At 41.3% G+C, this 18,393-nt stretch overlaps 1 protein-coding gene across 1 annotated transcript; it reads right to left on the minus strand.

The window, feature by feature from the left end:
• Positions 1-359: 359 nt before the first annotated feature.
• tgfb3 (transforming growth factor, beta 3) lies at positions 360-15,788 on the minus strand. The gene is made up of 7 exons (XM_088647925.1): positions 14,874-15,788; positions 6,228-6,391; positions 4,651-4,780; positions 4,284-4,391; positions 2,706-2,877; positions 2,040-2,193; positions 360-1,430 (listed from the first exon to the last, which is right to left on the minus strand). The coding sequence occupies exons 1-7, from the start codon at positions 15,217-15,219 to the stop codon at positions 1,272-1,274; spliced, it is 1,233 nt and encodes a 410-aa protein (XP_088504051.1). The 5' UTR covers positions 15,220-15,788; the 3' UTR covers positions 360-1,271.
• Positions 15,789-18,393: the final 2,605 nt, after the last annotated feature.

Genomic DNA, 18,393 nt, shown 5'->3' on the forward strand with positions numbered 1-18,393 from the left:
TAAGCCCATAATCTGATCTTTATGAAATTGTCTATGTGAATGTCTTGTGTGTCTAGACTGTATGAGAACACTGTGAAATTTTAAATAATACTTTCAGGCACATTAAGTCTTTTTTACTTTTTACTTTTAAATATGTAAAACAATATGACTACAGTCTAGCCCCCCCCCCCCCCCCTTATTACTAAAACAGAACTAGATTTTACAGTCTTGTTTGCCAGTGTATTAGGCCTTTAGGAATGATGTTTAGCAGTTTTCCGATAGCTCTGATCTGATCTGTATATTTTAATTTTCAAGGAAGGAATTTCCACCCAATGAAAAATGCTGAATAACCACTCCCTTCAAATAAAAAAATCCATGTGTCCAAGACCGTTTTTTTTTAATACAAAAAGTGTTTTCAGGAGTAATATTATGAACACATTAACAGTTTGTGATTTAGTGAAATTTTCACTAAGTGACATACATTGTACAATGGAAAATATTCACTTCCATTTATGAACAAAATGTCCCTAAATAAGTTCTTCTATTGCCGAAAAGAGGTAAACGTAACGATGGCGATTATTCTGGTTCTGACATAGTTCTTTTCCAGCGTGTGATTTTTCCTAAGTCTCTTTGAAATCCATCAGTATCTCTCCTAGCTCAACAGTGTAGGGCACTGAGGTGCGCACAGCGCAGATTTCCAGCATGAATATCCTTATGTACTCATTTAAGTACATCAAGGTTTTAAGTTGGCATTCCCAAAAATACAGGTCGCTGCAGCTTCAGCCAAACAGTGCTTTGTTTTATTTTTATACCTTTGTGATTTTTCTCAAAATCCGACAGGCATTTTCAGAGTCTTCTGTTTCAACTGCAGCTACGTTCTCAAGTTGTTGTACCAAGCAGCTCTCCTTACAGGTCACGCAATAAGAAAGCTTTTGTCTGTCATTTTTATAAAAAGGAAATAGGTCTGAAATGCCCAGCTGTCAGAGGGGGGGAAAAAGCCAGTTCAGTATGCTGAAAAAAAAAAGTTTTAAAGCTGAAAAACTGTCACTTCTAGGTCCATGGGTCTGACGTTCATCCTAACACAATGACATTACATGTTTAAGGGTGAGTTTTCTAGGCACGTTTTGTCTTTAAGCAGAGTGACCAGTCATTCTTCTCCTTCTGCCAGATCCTCTGGTATGTAGCCAAGTTGGCGTTCTGTACAGAGGTATTTTTTAGGAAAAGGGTTGGGGGTTGGCAGGCAACTCAGCTGGACACTCCTGCTGAATTGCACTTTGGACGTGCTGGTGGTCTCAGCTGCACTTGCAGGATTTTACAATCATGTTGGAGAGCTGCTCCACCTTGGGAGTCCGTCCGACATAATAGAGGATAGTCAGGGGCTCCAGATCCTGAGGGACGCAGCAGGGAGAAGGAGAGGCTTCGGGATTCAAAGTGCTGTACAGGCTTATTATCTGTGGGAGGACAGAGAGAGACCAGTGATGCACTGGCAGCAGCTGTTGTAAAAAGCCCATAGAAAACTGACTATGTCTAAAATTCAACTCTGGCTTCACACTGCCTTTCCTTTGTCATCAAAATGCTTGTGTGCCTCAACGTATTTGGAACTGGATGTGATATATTTAATAATTTAATTCACTCGCTGATTCCCCATATTCATTGGACCGGCTGTTGTTCATGAAGTAAAAAAGGTTCTGTCTTGTACTATTGTATTTCTGTCTGTGTAGTTCTGCGAGCAGGGTGTAGCAGAGGAAGACCCCCCCCCAAAATTCCCCCAACTGCTTGGACAAAGAGGTGGGGAGACAGCTGCCACATTTATGTAGATGAACTGCCAGGAGGCAATTACCTGACCAGCCATCTCTGAGAGGTGGAAACAAACCACCACAGTGCCTGACAAACCCCACATGAGCGCAGGACAAACATGCAAACTCCACACAGACAGGAACCCAGGGCAGGAGTCTTAGCCAGTACTCTGGAGTTGTGAAATAGCTGTGCTCACCACAGCGCCCCTCCTGTGGCCTGTAAAGGCTGATAGCTGTGCATTTGTGAAGGTGTTTGTCTCTCACCTGGGCATGTGTAGTGTCCCCACTCCTGAGGTAAGGACAGGGGCCTGAGCAGAAGTTGGCGTAGTAGCCCTTGGGCTCATGGATCCACCTCCAGCCCAGGTCTTCGCGGAAGTCAATGTAGAGGGGGCGCACACAGCAGTTTTCTTCATAATTGCTACAGTTGCAAGAGAAGCAAAATTGTCGGTAAGTGCCGGGTTATTTTTTTGTCTGTGGTCACTCATTTAGGCTAGGTGTCTCTCTTCATTCGAACCCGTCATTGCACGGGTGGGCCAGTTTTCTGTTTTACTTTTGGGAATGTCCCTTAAGCATTGGCATTGCTGCAAACCTTTAAGGTGCTTTCCCAGTGGTCTTAATGCACACAGGACAGCAAGTATGCTGGAAATACCCAAACTCCGGCCTATATCACCCAGATAGCTTACTTAGTGGAGTGGTGCAGTAGTAACCCAAGGGCGTGGTATTCAATACCTTCTGGAAGCAAGAATGGGGGGACTTTAGTCTTAGGACTGCTTAGAGAAACTCTCTTATGTAAGTTACATGGGATATTAAGGTTGCACCTCCATTGACACGGACCTTTTCTGTGCCTGGCTGATGTTCTGCGCTCTGGTTTGACGTTGTGTGTGTGTGCGTGTGCGCGTGTGCGCATGTGCGCGGTGGGGTAGCTCAAACCTGAAGCAGTAGTTGGTGTCCAGGGCCCGCTTGCGGCGGGCAGACGTGGAGTAACTGTCCAGGCGGTGAGGGGGCAGCATCATGAGGATGAGATGAGGGAACAGCTGCTCCTTCTGCCTCCGGAGGCGGCCCAGATCCCAGCGGCCCTGCTCGTCAAACTCGTTCTCCACCCCTGCGGGAAGCAGGAGGGTCAGTCTCCGGTGACGCCCTTCTCGGGACGGCTACGCTACCCAGCACGGCCACAGCGAGCTGGCAGCAGCCCCTGCTCTTCGCCGGGGCTTTTCGTTTTGCCTGCGCTGTCTGCTCCTATAATCTACACATGATGGCAGAAGCAGCGGGAATCCTGGGAGAGCCGACACACTGAATATCCACGATCCTCTTTTATTCCTTTCCAAGTGTCTTTGAGCCGCCAGCAGCACATTCCTTCTGGCTCAGACTCCAGCCATTCAAATGTCTTCCCTCCTCAAATCCCTGGGCCCACCTCTAAGTGAGATACCATTTGGAAACTCTTCTGATGTAGTGCTTAAGCATTTAAAAAAGTAAAAAAAACTATTTTATATGCAAGCCTTTCAAACACGATTATGGACCTGCAGTTGGACCATTGGAAGAAAATTTATACCAAGCCTAATTTACTCATTTACAGTATTCATTTAATGCGGTAATGAAATTTCCATTTACTGATAGACTTTAAGATTTATTCTGAGCCATGTGCTTTGTAAGTAAAAAATGAGCTGAGCAGGTACAAAAGAAAGATCTGTTTTTTCACTCACACCAATCTTTCATTCCACTGTTTAGTAGTCCAGGATAAATTGTTGCACAAAAGGAACAAAATAGTTTATTAAAATAAACTTAAGTCAACATTGGTTTGTAAATGAGAAGCTCAATGGTTTTGGTCTTACTTGAATATAATTTATTTTGAAATAAATACAGTGTTTTAGATTTAGACAAGCAAAATGCTTTGAATCTTAGCCCGTTATTGGTTGACGAAACAAATCCAGCAGTGGAACAGATAAGTGAAGGACTTGGCTTCACAGATTACTGGTTCAGATATGAGCTGTGTCATTAGCTGACTTTGACTTTGACCCACATTTTTCAAATAGCAACTGGCTGCCAGGCTGGGTGAGTTCATGGTTGGACTAGGGAGTCCTCATCTTGCTGCACAACTGTGACCCCTTTGACCTGCTGGGCACCTTTGAGCTTGCACTGGTGACAGGGAGGACTGCACTAAGTTTCCCCTTGTTGCCTAACCCATGATGCACAGGGGCGTGCCCAGCGATAAGGAGCACCTGGTCTGACAGCGAACATACTTCGGAATACACAGGTAACTAAATCTGCCGTTCTTCAGACATAGTGGTAAAATGGGCAGGTCCACAGCTGTCATTTCCAAAAATAATTGAGAGGAATAATAAAAAATAATTAGCAATTCCATACTGAAGGATAAAAGTGAGGACAGACACTAGAACAGGATTAAAAAATGCTAAGCAAACAACTCGGTTTCTTGAGACTGGTAGAAATATGCCATCCATGCATGAATTAATTTATTTTCTTTATTGTTTATTATCCAGAAGGTTTGCTTACCTTTGAACTTGACTTCCAGCAGCTCATTTCTGTTCTCCAGGATGTCGCCGTTGGTGTTAAAGGTGTGGCAGGGACAGTGCACGCTGATCTCCAGGCCCAGATTGGTCTCTGCGGAAACACCAGGACTCGGATTCAGGAATGGAAGAATCCTGGAAGTTTGGCTATTCGTTTCACTTTCCCTTGTTTCAGTTTTCGTCAGTGTAATTGGAATGAGGGCTGTTTGAATGAATAGTCATGGCCTATCCTTCAAAGCACTGGAAACATTGGAGAGGCATGTCACAAGGCCCATTCCAGCATGCTTTTCAAAATTCAGCGGATAGGGTAGTTTCACCTTCAACTCCTTCAATTATGAAAGTCCACAACTAACCTCTGTACATGAGCCACTCTCTGACCGTCTCCGTGACGTCAAAGGATATCCACTCGGGTAACCCCTTTGTCAAGACGTTTTTTCCCGCGATGTAGCGTTGCTTGGCTATATGTTCGTCTGGCCTCAGAATCTGTGGCGGTGACACAAATCGGTGACGTTAGCCTTCAGAATTCACTTCAGACTGTCCCGTTCATCGTGACACTTCTCAAAAAAGGAAAGCAGTCCTTTGGAGAGCAGGTTTTGCTTAAAATAAACTGGCCACCAATTTTTCAGTGACTACGTTGTAGGAATGTGCTTTTAATATTAGTGCAGTACTGATGTGCCAAGAGAAACCAGCATGTCCGTGGGGCACTTTGTGAATTTCAGGGACCGCAAACTGAAGGGAAGTTACACCTGTCTGGGCTCACCTGGGACACAGGAGTTTTCATTCGTTGTGACTGAATGAGGCCAAGCATTAAACACCGCTCGGTTCAGAAATGAAATGAGTTGGAAGGTCTTGGTTTAGCTGTCAGTATTCCATATTTTGCTTTTTTGTTCTAAAAAAGGGTCTTGAACCCCAGGCTCCTTTGATGAGGGTCAGGACTACACTGGGGACAGACTCCAGAGTACTGGGGCTGACCGAGTCACTGGACAGCGTTCACATTTCAGCACATCTCCTCTGACTGAAGCGGGCATTTATATGATACACCAGGGACCCCCAGCCCATTCAAACACGTGGAGGCGAGTCCATTTGTGGGTTTGGTAGGTCACTTTTCTGGTGACCTCTCATGTCTTTTTTGAGCTCATGGTAGCAATCTACAGTCCTGACAGAATTATTTTAGTCTGGCTGTCGGTGCTGAAAATGGTATGCAGCTGAGAGCCTGTCGTCTCCAAAGCAGGAAATGATGGAACCTGATCACAGCTCCTTCTCTCATGGGGGATTATGGTGGAAAATAAGAGAAAATTTCCCCCAAAAGACAGGTGCAGACACTTCCGACTTAATATTACCAACATATTTCCTTTCACTTAATTTCACAATTAGGCCTGTATGTCTATGCATGGAAATGTTATATGTTGCATGGAAAGCAACTGATATTTTACAATTGTTTCTTTGCTTTCAAGAATAAACAGAACCATACAGCTGCACTTAATTTGTATTTCTTAAAGAAGTGACATTAAAATGATATACACATAGTGGCCGGGTTATGAAACCTATTTCTGGTCTTTCTTCAAACCTCTGATGTGCTTCACTGAAGAATTTTGTGATCCATTTAAACTGCTTTTTTAAGATCCTGCGTTTCGTAAATTTATGGGAAGATTGTTCGCCATGCAGAATGTGGACACACCAACAACGGGTATGTCTTTTTCTTTTTTTTACAGAGAAGCATATCAATTCAGAACCGTGCATTCATTGCCTGAAGGAAAAAAAATACATTTTGCCCCTTTAAATATTTTCAGTCTCTCTGAGCTGATTATGATCTGCTCTTTGAAAAGTTGAAAAACATCCCAAGCACAGAGTCTATGCCAAATTTCTGCCGAGTGCATTCCAGGCCATTTCTATTGTGGTAAAGAGACAAGGAAACGGTACCTTTACACACCTGGTAGAGTTCGATTCGCTGCTCGTTTTTCTTGGCGCTGGAGTTGGGGACTCGCAGGGCCCGGAACTCCGCCCTGAACAGGTGGGTAGCGTTCTTCTCCATGGCCGAGACGTTGAAACGGAACACCTTCGAGGTGACGCTCTTGAGGCAGTGCTGGAGGTCATCTGCCAGGCCACAGAGAGAGAACGAGGGCGACAGACCCTGGTTAAGGAGTGTTTTATTTTCTGGGCAGGCGTCTTCCGACCTGAGAGGTCAGGTCAAAAGAGGAATAAAGACTTTTGTAGAAGATTGGAAAGTCAACGCAGACTTCACAAAATGAGGAATTCCTTTACCCCACATTCAATCCTCCTACTCAGTCAATAAATGGGTATTGGTTAGGGGCAAGATGAAGAGGTGTTGTCCAGTTATAAGGGCTCAGGGTGACTGTGGAAGGAGTAAACTCGCAGGTTCTTGTAAGCTGTGTGAGGTCCTGTAGGAGTGGTGTGTAATGACAATGTAGGGGTTAATGTCTTTTATGTAATGTTATATTTATTTTTAGTGTAATGTTAATTTGGACTGTTTCTCCATTTTGTGGAAGCCTCTGTGTGTGTAAAACACGGCTGCTGGGAAGCAAAACAAATTGCTGAGAAATCGGACAATAAAGTATTATTGTATCGTAAAAAGAAAACGCTAATGTGAGAGTAAGTTCAGAGTCTTCACGGAATGTATTTCCTCGACTTTGGAAGGGAACTCTTTTTTTTTTCAGCAAGGGAAAAAAAAGTCACAAACTTTTGCCCATCTGTAAATGCTTCGTGGATATGACTCCTAGTTAGCAACAAGTTGAAGTCATAAAATTAAAACCAAATGTCCCAAATCATGGAAGAAACCAGGCCGAGGAAATGAGTGTGTTACTCCCCTCCTCTTCCTTCTCATCAGCAGGTGCCTGAAGAGCCAGGACAGTTTTAATGATGCCCGGGGCCTGAAGCTGGGCCTCCCCGTCAGAGGAGAAACTTCACCGGTGATTGTGCATAATACATCAAGAATCTAGTTAACATTTATATTCGTTAACAAATCGAGATGGCGGATATTCAGCTATGAATGCATCGGCTAGTGGAACTGCCGATATTTTCGTGATGTACAGATAGCCAAAAGAGAATGGAGAAAAAAAAAAACTGATGCACTGAGTATACAGTTACTTAAACTGAGAAAGTGAGTCTCACAGAACGACCCCGGAAGAGCCCCCAGATCTCTTCCTTTCACCAAAAAACACACTTTATTCATTTATTATTTGAACCAGGAGAGCACTCGGCAAATGTCACAGAGGACCAGAAACACACTTCCGCAAGCTCAGCTCGCCGTATTCGGGCTGTTCGTTTAGTAGGATCCCGGTTCTGCATTTATCCATGCCCACCTTTTCACGTTTTGGGGCCAGCTCGTTAAGAGAATGTTGAGGGTTCGTCTTGGAAGAAAAAAAAGCGGAAGACAAAAAAAGAGCTTTTATCCCTAGACTTTTTTTTTTTCGTGAGAGGACCTGAGGTTAATTTAAACTCCATAAGTTCAGCTGCTCACTCCTACCTTAGACATTATCTGATTGTTCCAAGGATTCCTGCCTATTTTTAGGTGACCTTTTCTAGCTTTATCCTTGGCCAAATAACTGAAGCCTGCTCTTTCCAGAGGTCTCAGACAGGCTGATAGGCCCTCTGTCTGTATGTGGAAGGTGGAAAGCCCCACATTTAGAGATTTGAAATTCTAATCAAGTCTTTAGTTTCCTTTTGGATGACCTCATTTTTCCTATTACGGTGGTTTTAGGTGGATTTCACATTATAGTTATTTTTGCCAGGGATCTGAAGGTAATTTGTTCCATGGCTGCGAGTGCTAGGGATTGTTGGGATAATTGGAGTAAAATATAGCGGCTAATTTACTATCTTCTGTTATCAGATCTTTGTTATTGTGAGGCAATCCAGAAAGTTGAGATCAGCAGTTATCTTAACCTGGACACTCCAAAAAAAAAAAGCAGAACACGAAATTTTATTTATGCTGATTTCATTAGTCATACGAGACCCACAATTTGCTTCTTAAAAATGTCCCTGTTTTCCGATGCGTCACGATTTTGTCGTTGAAATAGTTCTCTTCCGCGAGTCTTATTGTTCAGAAAAAAAGATAGTTGTAAAAGAGTGGGTCTTGTGTGACGATTTGTATTTGTAAATTCCTTAATTATGTTTCTGTTTTGCAGGCACAGCTTAACCTGTCCATTGCCTCCACCGTGTAACAGAATAAATGTTTATAAGGGTAGTTTTAGAACTGCCTGATAAAGAGAAGTACAGTATCTTAGGCATGAGACACAATTACTTTGAAAAATGTGCGATTTTTTGATATTGTTAAAATCTGAAATATACCTGCTCATAAATGAACAGATGGGTGTAATCTGGAGCAGGTGGTCCCCAATCGTGGTCCTGAGGAGCCCCACATCTGCTGTTTTGTGTTCCACCTGAGAGCTCAATTTAATAATTGAACCCTTCATGGTCAAAAAAATAGGTTTAATTTGAAGTCTTTTATTGTTTTCAGTACTTAAACATGTAACAGATTGCCTTTTGACTATTGTGTTTCTTCAGTAACTTAAGATCTCCAACCTTTGAGCATAAAACAAAAACCTGGAAGGGTTCCAACCAAGCAACCTGTTGGTTCCATTAAGATTTCATTGGAGTTAGGAGCTCAGCTGCAATGAAGACCAGCAGGTGTGGACGACCAGGACTGGGAACCCCTGTTCCAGAGCTCTAAAGAGTTTCCTAAACAAAAACACATTTCACACGGATTCTCCTGCAGTCCCGAACTGTAGCACTATAACGCCACCATAATATTCCTAGAATTAAAATGACCTTTTTTCCACATTGCCACATTGTTCAACAGGCTGAGTTGCGGAGTGAAACAAGACACTGGGGCAGCAGCACTGGCACTGATCGCTCCCTTAGCAGGTTATCCAGGCTGCAGGCCAAAAGATTGAAGCAATGGCATGATGTGTGCATTTCAAGAATAAGTGTAATCTCGGTTTCGAGAGACTGAAAATAGTTAGTATTCTTAGTAGTTCCCCTAAAATGATCAACACTACCTGAAGTTTGGAACTGACAGTACGCTATTCTGCCCAGCATTCTTTACTGTTGACTATCTTCTACACTGATACTCTTTACTTTTCCTTACTCTTTTTTATGTCCCGTGTTTGACTGTGATGCACAGTGCAGCAGTCTCAAAACAGCTTTAGAAAGAATAGATTATGTGTGGGCTGCTGTATGGACTTGTCCACTGAAGTGGACATGAAGTTGGCCACTTTTAAACTCAAAAGTACCGGAGCCATGGATGATCTCAATCCTCAAAGCCGAAGGAAAAAAAATTCTTTGGGGATTTTCCCAGTCGTTCTACAAGCCTCTCTGAGCACAGAGAGTGCTGAGCTCCAACACTAGTGGAGCTCAGCATTCAGAAGTGACTGCCTGGCAGTGCTGGATCTGTTCTTCAGAGCTTGAGGCTTTTCACAGTACATGACGTTACACCAGTGCTCCAAGAACAAAGACTACTTGGCTGTATAAGTTACTGCAGAGGTAAATTTTAACATCATCTGTTCCTTAAGAATTAAATTGGAAGGGACGTTTTCAAAGTTCTTTTCAATTACTTTATCAGTCTTGCACGTAAGTCATCTGACATCTCTCTGGGTACTTGTTATCCAAAGAAAACACAGCTCATGTTCCGTTTTGTTTTTATGACTCAGTAATGACAAAGAAAAGTGAAAATTACAGTTCACTAACACATTTCTTATTCTCTCTACTACATACACAACTGTCAGCTGTAACCCCCATATCTTATGACAAAGAACTGTGAAACAATCAACAAAATTTACTTTACTTATGCTTTCTATCCAGACTCAAGCAGTTGTTCTTTTCTTAGAGTGCTACTTCCATCTCTAAATGAGGGGGAAATATCAGCTCAAAGGAGAAGGCCCAGTGAGATACTAGTCTCCTCATAGCTCAATGACTTCCCCTTACATCTCTGAATCTCACATATAAATCACCGTCTAAAGAGCTCAGTGCATGAGATAATGTGATGAAGTTATCTGTTGAAGTAAGACAGCTTTTTTCCACTTGATTGAAGGAGAAAAAAAGCTGCTGGAGAAGGCAGGAGGGCTCCGTCTCTGTTTGGCTCTGGATGACATCACCTTTATACTGTTTCATATATCAGAAGAGTGACTGTCTTCTGATCTAATCCACACTAACCCCCTGCTGAATCCATGATTGCTGTATGCTAGATGCATTAAATGATTCTATAGATCAGCAAAAAAAAAGTAATTACTATATACTATAGACTGTTGTCTTCTAACTTTACACCTGTCCTAACATTAAGAACTAGAATACCAGAAAGACCAAGAAAGGCCTACGTTCTGCTCTTTTTGCTCAGAGAAGTGGGTTACGCAGTCTTTTTACACTTTGTCTGACTGGATCACCACCATCAGTAGTTGACAGTATCTGAATGCCACATATCTATGGGAGGACATGTTCACTCTAATGTCATTCAGGCCTGAAATGCTGGAAAACGAAACTTCAGAAGGAGGGAGTCCTCTTTCGGGTTGACATCTTTCTTTTTGACTTTTTCTCCTACTCTATGATGTACGTAACTCTGAATGCAATCTGATTGGTGGGATTCCTGAAAGCTATAGGCAGTAACGACTGTCAGTCAAGCACTTCTATCCTCTGTCTGCTAAGAGGTTCCATTGTTGACTGAGGTTGCTCAATTGGTTGGTTTGGATCAATTTCATTCTGAAATATTAGGCTGAGTCACCAGCCTACAATCACAAGGCACAACCTGCTATGCTATCTTGGGCGTTTATCTAGGTATGTTATTGCATTTAAGTTTCCTTCAACCATGCAAAGGATTTCAGTCCTTAAAGAAGTAGAGCAGAGTCACATCATGATGGAACTGGAGCCTTGCTTGGCTTTTTATCATGATTCTCCTTTCTGCTTCTTTAAGAGGTCTAATCCTAAATTATAAAGCCATCAACAGAATTTGACCAAAAAACTATTTGTGTGCATTTTGATATACTATATGCAATCACATCCAACTACATTATATCCTGTGTGCTTTCTTGAAAAGAGGTTTGTGTTTTTGTCCTCAGCCATTGATGAGTTGTTTGTTCAGATATTATTATTCTGTTCTTTTATCACCTCAGGTTCCAGAGTTTGTCAGATAGTCTGAAGGTCCTCATCTGTTAGTCTAGGTTGACCTCTTCAAGATCTCTGTTAACACAACCTTTCTTCTCTTGTACTTCTCAATAACAGATCTTGCTGTGTTTTTGTGCCTTTATCCCTTGATTTGTGCCTTTTTGTTAGGTAAATATTAATTAACACTTCAACTTGTTTTTCAGTCACAACTTTCCAGGAGATTGGACTGTCTTATTACACGTACTGTAAGGTAGCAGTTAGCAGTTTGGATAGCCATTTCCCCCTTTATAGTAATCATCAGCATGACATAAATAACTCTGACCAATGAAATGGATTTAATGATAAATTGTAGAATAAACACATTTTAGACATTGATTCTTAGTCTTGTGATTGGATGAAGAACTAGTTCATATTCATACTTATGCAACTGCTCTTCTATAATCCCACCCTACACTGGAAGGGTGATCATAGTAAAATGGGAGAGAGACAACAATATGTAATTTTTGAGAGTTCATTGGGCAGTGTGCTGCACCTTCATATTTATAATGTATTATATTTAGAAATGAGCCAGCAGTGGAACCATTTCTAAAGTGTTTACAGTCCAGCATGATGTCGGAAGGTGAAGCAGTTCTTGTTGAAAAGGTTAGGTTGTCAAATTAGAGAAATATTTTCAAGAAAAAGTCAAAACATTGGAGCAATATGTCATTAAAAAAAAAAGACAGTAAGTAGTTCTGGGAGGACAGCCATTCTTACCCTGACCTTCCTGTTGGGGCTAGTAATAGAGGAGGCTTTCTCTCTTTATATGTGCTAGTCAAATAAGAGTTTGGCACAAGAGCAAAGAATCAGAGAAGTACAGCATTGAGCCCGCCATTCAGACTTCTGCTAGGTGCAGTGCTAGAATGTGGAAAAACAAACAGAAACCTGTCAGAGGATGAGTCCTCAAAGCAAGCAAGGGGAAAGGCTGAGCCTTAGTCAGCTGGAGGTCTTCCACAGTTGCAAAACAGCCCCACTAAAAAAAATCATCAGTGTAAATCTGAAAATATTCCAGCTTGCTCTCTGCTTCCAAGAGAAATGTATGCAAAACTCATTAGTCCATCTCAATGGAATGAAAATATGCATTACAGTATTAACACAGTGTCAGACGTAATGCTTTTTACTAATGAAACAAGCAGTGCTGGATATGAAATTACATAATGTGGATTCAAGAAACGAAAAAGATGAAGTTTCGACAACAGTGATGGCTACCGGAGAACAAAATTCACCTTTGTTCATTTAAAGTGTGCAGTTATGTAATGAGGTTTTCAGATATCAGAACAGACAATAGATTTAGGAATTGTTAATGAAAGTCTTCAGACCACAGGGACTGGAATCTCAAAGCACATTTCCTGTTACCTTTAGAACATTTTCCATTTTTTGGGGGTCTCTCCTGAATATGAGCATGAAGGCACTGATCTGAGCTGCACATTCCATGTCCCCTCTTCTCCCTGCTCAGATATAGTCTCACAACTCTCCTCAGTAGTGAAGCCCACGATTTTGATCAGAAGTTGAAACGGAGATAGCGTGAAAAAAAAGGAATTTTGTGCCAGTGCCAAATGAGCACTGCTTCATTTCTGCTTTCAATCAAACACCTGTTGATTTCAAAGGCTAGTATGATGCAATGACGCTGATGCAATGACTCTGACTTCAGCACTGTCTGCTTTCAATTGTTCAACACAAGTTGTTCTTGTCTTTTTTCAGAAAATATTACTCAAATTTTGCACCTCAGCAGAAAGCTTTGATAATCATCACTGGGGAGCAGGTTATTCACATTGTGAGCTGCTGTTGCTGCAGTACCACCAATGGTGCTGTGGCAGTGTTCACTGTTGTAGTGCCGAAGATTTAATCTAATAAGAAGTGGAAAAGTACTATGTCCCCTTGCTATTTTGTAAGTAAACACAATTAACCTTTAAAAGTGGTACTACATATTTCTTAGAATAAATGTACAGGCTGAACCTGCAAACATACAAAAATACCCTTTCATTATATACTGTGTATATTTAACTACTTACATTCGTCAAAAACAAAAGACTCGTGTTTGTAATTATTAAGATGACTCCAAATCCAAGAAACATTCCAATGAAATGTGTCAGCTTGTCTGCTTTTGGCGGTAGCAGTAGTCTTGTATCCTGAGTTCACTGAGAATCCTACTTTCAGTGTAATTAATCTCCTGTTTGCTTTTTCTATCAAAGCTCTCTTCAATGGCATGTGAGACACTGCCACGCTCAACTCTGCACACAAGCTCTCCAGTTTTGAACTTGCAGCCAATACTCTTGTCACAAGGACTGAGGAAACGTTTTTTTTTTTCAGCCAAGCTAAAAGGAGGTCCTCACATTAGCCTAATTTGTTAACATTTCCTCTCTCTTTTTACAGCATCCCTGAGATGTATGCATGCCCCTAATTCTTGATGTGCCAACAGTGAAATATGAGGCTGAAGAGTTGATGAGTTAATGGAAACCTGAGAGTGTATGCAGCCACAAACATGTCTGCTACACTACACCTCAGTTCAGCTCAGGTGAGGATTAAGAGGGAAATATTATACCCAGTAACACAAGTCCTTGTCGTCTGTCTTCATTCATGATCCTATTGGGATAAACATGGATTTTCTTGACACTTCAGAAAGATAACCTTCACAACCTGCTTTATAAGCCTTTAAGAAATCTCTGTTCATTAGAAAAAGCCTACAATGTGGCTTTGGTAGATATGAAAGAATATTGGTTAAAGGCAACACAGTCAAACCAGCAGACCCAGTTGATAGCACAGTAGGTCAAAAGGTCAAGAGAACTAGTGAGGGATTAGTGTGAATATCAAGGAAGATTATTTGTCTATAGAAAGCCTTATCAACAAAAACTGCCATATCAACTATACAATATGTGTGACAGCGAGCAATATTAATATAATGTATAATGCACTGTGTTTTTGTAGTTAAGTAACTTTCCACATATCATCAAAAGAAAAAAAAAGGTTTTAGTTTGCCAACGAAATATACAGTACTTAGTGGAACGACCACAGAGGAATAGTTGCTGAAAGCTTTAGCATTGTCTTAATAAAATTTGCAGAGGTTTCGTGCTTTCATCTGGAACAGCATTCTATTCTGATTGGAATAACAGAAGCACCGGCGATGAGTGTTTAGGAGGGAACGGAACAGAGCCGCTCTGCTATTGCAATAAGGTACTTGACCCACTCAAATTTTATTTGCAGGCCATCCTCATTCACTAATTTCCACGGGCCAGCAAACAAAAGCAGCACAATATTAACTCTGTGCGCCCGCCAAGAAGCGTTGCTTGTCTGACACAGGAAAGTGCGGTATTTATCCTTCAGCCACTAGCAAAGTGGAAAAGGTCACTTAAAAACATAGTTATACGAAGATAACAACTTCCTAAAGTGTACGCAGTTGCTGATAAGCTTAAAATACAAACGGAGCGCTTACTGTTTTCCGGCGTCCCCTGAATCATGTTGAATTTGTATATTTCTTTGGCGTAGTACTCTGTCTCCGTATTGTCTTGAGCGCAGCTCTGATGCCTGTCTCTGCCCACCTCTTCCAGCAACTCCTTCGTGCTGTTGTACAGCGCCAGCACTTGGAAAGGGACCTGAGTCGGACCTACATCCTTGGGCACGCTCGTCAGTCTTAGCTTACTGAGGATCTGTCCCCGAATCGCCTCGACCCTCTTCTTCTTGATGTTGTGGATATCCACAGTGGTGCAAGTGGACAGTGTCAAAGTCATGGTCACAAAGTTCAAAAGCAGGAAAAACAGAAGTGCTTTACCCAGATACATCTTGGTTGCCTTTTCTTTTTTTTCCCCCCCAAATAGCGGTTATTCAGTCAAAGGACCCAATTCCTCCCGAAAATGACTCCTAACAGGTACATACGTTTCACTGAGGGGTAAAAAAAAAGAGAGATCTGGAATCTTCCTTTAAACTTTTGACACTTTTGTTTACAGATTTGTTTCTCTTGAGTTTATCTCTTTCTTCTCATTCAGTTGTTCATTGAGTCATTTGCCCCCATTGTGTGAAACGACGATTTACAAAGAAGTGGCCGTTCAGCGGAATCCGATTCTGTATTCCAAAAACACCGACTATCATAATTCAGCATTAATCTTACTGTTGGTCATACTTTATCAAACGTCCCCTTTCGTCTTCCTTCATTACTTTTATTAAAAGCACTGGCATCCTATTCGCTCGTCTCCTTGCGGAATCTATTTTTAACAAGTGTTAGATCCAGTTTCCCTGATAAGTTTATTTTTTCATCTCTGGCTGGTACGGACTTCTTATTTCTCCTTTGCCATTCGAACCCCTCTCTCCCTCTGCGTTTGCGACGAGTCTCGGACTCTGAACGGGCTTTTAGGCTCAGAGGATATTTTATATCGAGTTTTTTTCATGACGTTTTGCGGAGGAGGGACCGCAGGTTAAACGCATCTCTCGTGCGCTCCCTCGCTGTCTTTACTGCTTTATCCTGCTCTTTATTATTTTATTTTTTTGTCATTTCTGTTGTGAAATAATGGGGATGTGTAGATGTGGTATGTTTCTAAAATTTCGGCTCCTTTTTTTTGTCAGGTTAAGGAAATGTCTGTTAATTGGCAGTTAGGGCAGATCCTTCTCTTCAGTCTTACTGACGCGAGATTCAAGATTTTGGGATGAAAGTAGGCTTGAACTAGGTGAAACTGCCGGGGGGAGGTGTTGAATGGCGATTTTCTGACTCTTTGATATCTCTAGAATCGACTTCTATGTGACACCATCTTTTAATGTTTCCAGAGTCAATAGTCAAATATTGTTTGGGTATTAAAGTTGACTTTATAACCCGGTAACATCTATCCCAGATTGTACAAATCATTAAGCGTTTGAACCTCTCTGCTATATGCAATCCAGCAAAATCCAAACTTTGGATAGAGTGTAAATGCCTTATAATAAATCTAACTTGTAACCTTTTTAAGGACGTCATTAGCAATACGTTCCATTAACACTCCTTACGTTTTGCAGAAATGAAAGCGCTCCCTCTGGTGGCGACTAGCAACCCTCCCACTCTTATTTTTCTCATTGACATAAACCAGAACTGTGAGCGCCGACGAGTTTCCTGTTTTCTTTAGTTCTTGCCAGTTACCATTTTTTTGTTTAAATAATAATGTCGTTAGAACTGACTTAGTATTTTTTCTACAAAGTATCTTAATACCCGTGAGATATTTTTTAGCATAGTTCCTTTTTGTTTCAATCTGTTTTTTAATTCTAGAAAACGGTTGAAAAAAAGAAAAAGCAAAGTAGTTTCACTTAAAGCAATATTGTTAATAGCTCTATGGGCGGCAAAGCGGCGCTGTGCTGTCTCACAGGGCTCGTTCCCGGTGTTCAGGTCCGGACCTGGGGTGCTGTCTGCATGGAGTTTGTATGTTCTCTCCATGTTCATGTGGGGTTTCCTCCCACAGTCCAAGAACACTCCTGGGTTCTGGGAAAACTGGCTTTGGTTTGTGTCTGTCTGCCCTGTGATAGACTGGCGTCTCAACAGGAGTACCCTGCCTTGCTCCCATTGCTTGCTGGGATAGGTTCTGTCTCCCTCTTGACCATGATTTGGAGAAGCAGTTGGTAATGGATGGATGGACGTAGTTCGTAAACTTCATCATCTAGGGCTTTGTTCTGTTTTGCTTAATGAAAAACTAAACAGGTACTGTACATTAAGAAGTGAATTTGATATTTTTCCTCATGCTTATGTAGTTTATTAATGTAAGATTAAGAACCTAGGTGTCTCTAAATTGTTTTTATTGTCATCTGTTATATATTACATTCTCATTAACTTACTGAACTTTACTTGCCAAAATATAGTTTAGATAAAAATCAAACTATGAAGAGAAGCAAGTCACTCACAACAGTAAAAAAATGATATTTCAAGATGGTAAAATTGTATTAACTCCCACACGGTCCAATGGCCTCCTCTCGTTTGTAACCCTTCTAATGATTGTAAAAATAAAAGATGAGGACGAGCTACTGACTTCAAGGTAAAATGTATGAACATAAGAATAGAAAGTCTGTTAGTGTCTCCTCTGATCCCTTGCATGTTCTGTATGAAGAATATCAACTAATGCCTTCAAAGAGACAATTTAGAGTCCCTTAATACAGACTTAAGAAAATTAGGAATTCACTTATCCCACATTGAATCAGGCTATTCAATCAATAAAGGAGTATTGGTTCATGGGCAAGAGCAATTAGTAGGTATATGCAAAATGAAGGGGTGTCTTGCAGTTATACGGGCTCAGGAGGGTTGTGGAGGGAGTAAATATACAGGTTCTGGTAAGCTGTGTGAGTTCCTATAGCAAGGATGTATAATGACAATGTTAATGTCTTTTATGTAATGTAATATTTATTTTTAATGTACTGTATATTAGTACCATTTATACATTTTCACGTGTCTCTCTGTGTGTAAAACATAGCTGCAAAACAATTTGCTGAGAAATCTGACAATAAAGTACGAATGTATCGTATCATATCTTAAAAGTCACAAATGAGAGGAGGCCATACAGTCCATCTGAATGGTAGTATCTTATCTAATTGGTCTAAGTCAATCGGTCCAGATATCTCATCCAGCTGTTTCTTGAAAGAAACCAGGAAATCTTCTTGTTTGGTAGATTATTCCAGACTCCCACAACCCTTTGGGTGAAGAAAGGCTGGTGGCTGTGCAACACCATTTGCTACTTTCATAGTGTGGAAGTTACAGTGGGTTTTGCCCTGAGATTCCAGCAGACTCCATTTTTAAATGATTACTTTTAAAATGGTGCCGAGCAGCAGAAAGAGGCACAGTGGGTGGTGTTGAGACTGGATGATTAGAGATATCCACACATGGGTTCCTGAAGTATGAAAGTGGAGGGTTAATTCAAGTCTGCCTTTAAATCAATATTGTGTTCATTGCACTGTACTGTAATCTGATGCTATTGCTTTTATCATAGGCCACTCAGATCTGTTCTTCATTT

This window comes from Lepisosteus platostomus, chromosome 10 (assembly GCF_059453375.1).
Source record: "Lepisosteus platostomus isolate fLepPlt1 chromosome 10, fLepPlt1.hap1, whole genome shotgun sequence".
Lineage (NCBI taxonomy): Eukaryota > Metazoa > Chordata > Actinopteri > Semionotiformes > Lepisosteidae > Lepisosteus > Lepisosteus platostomus.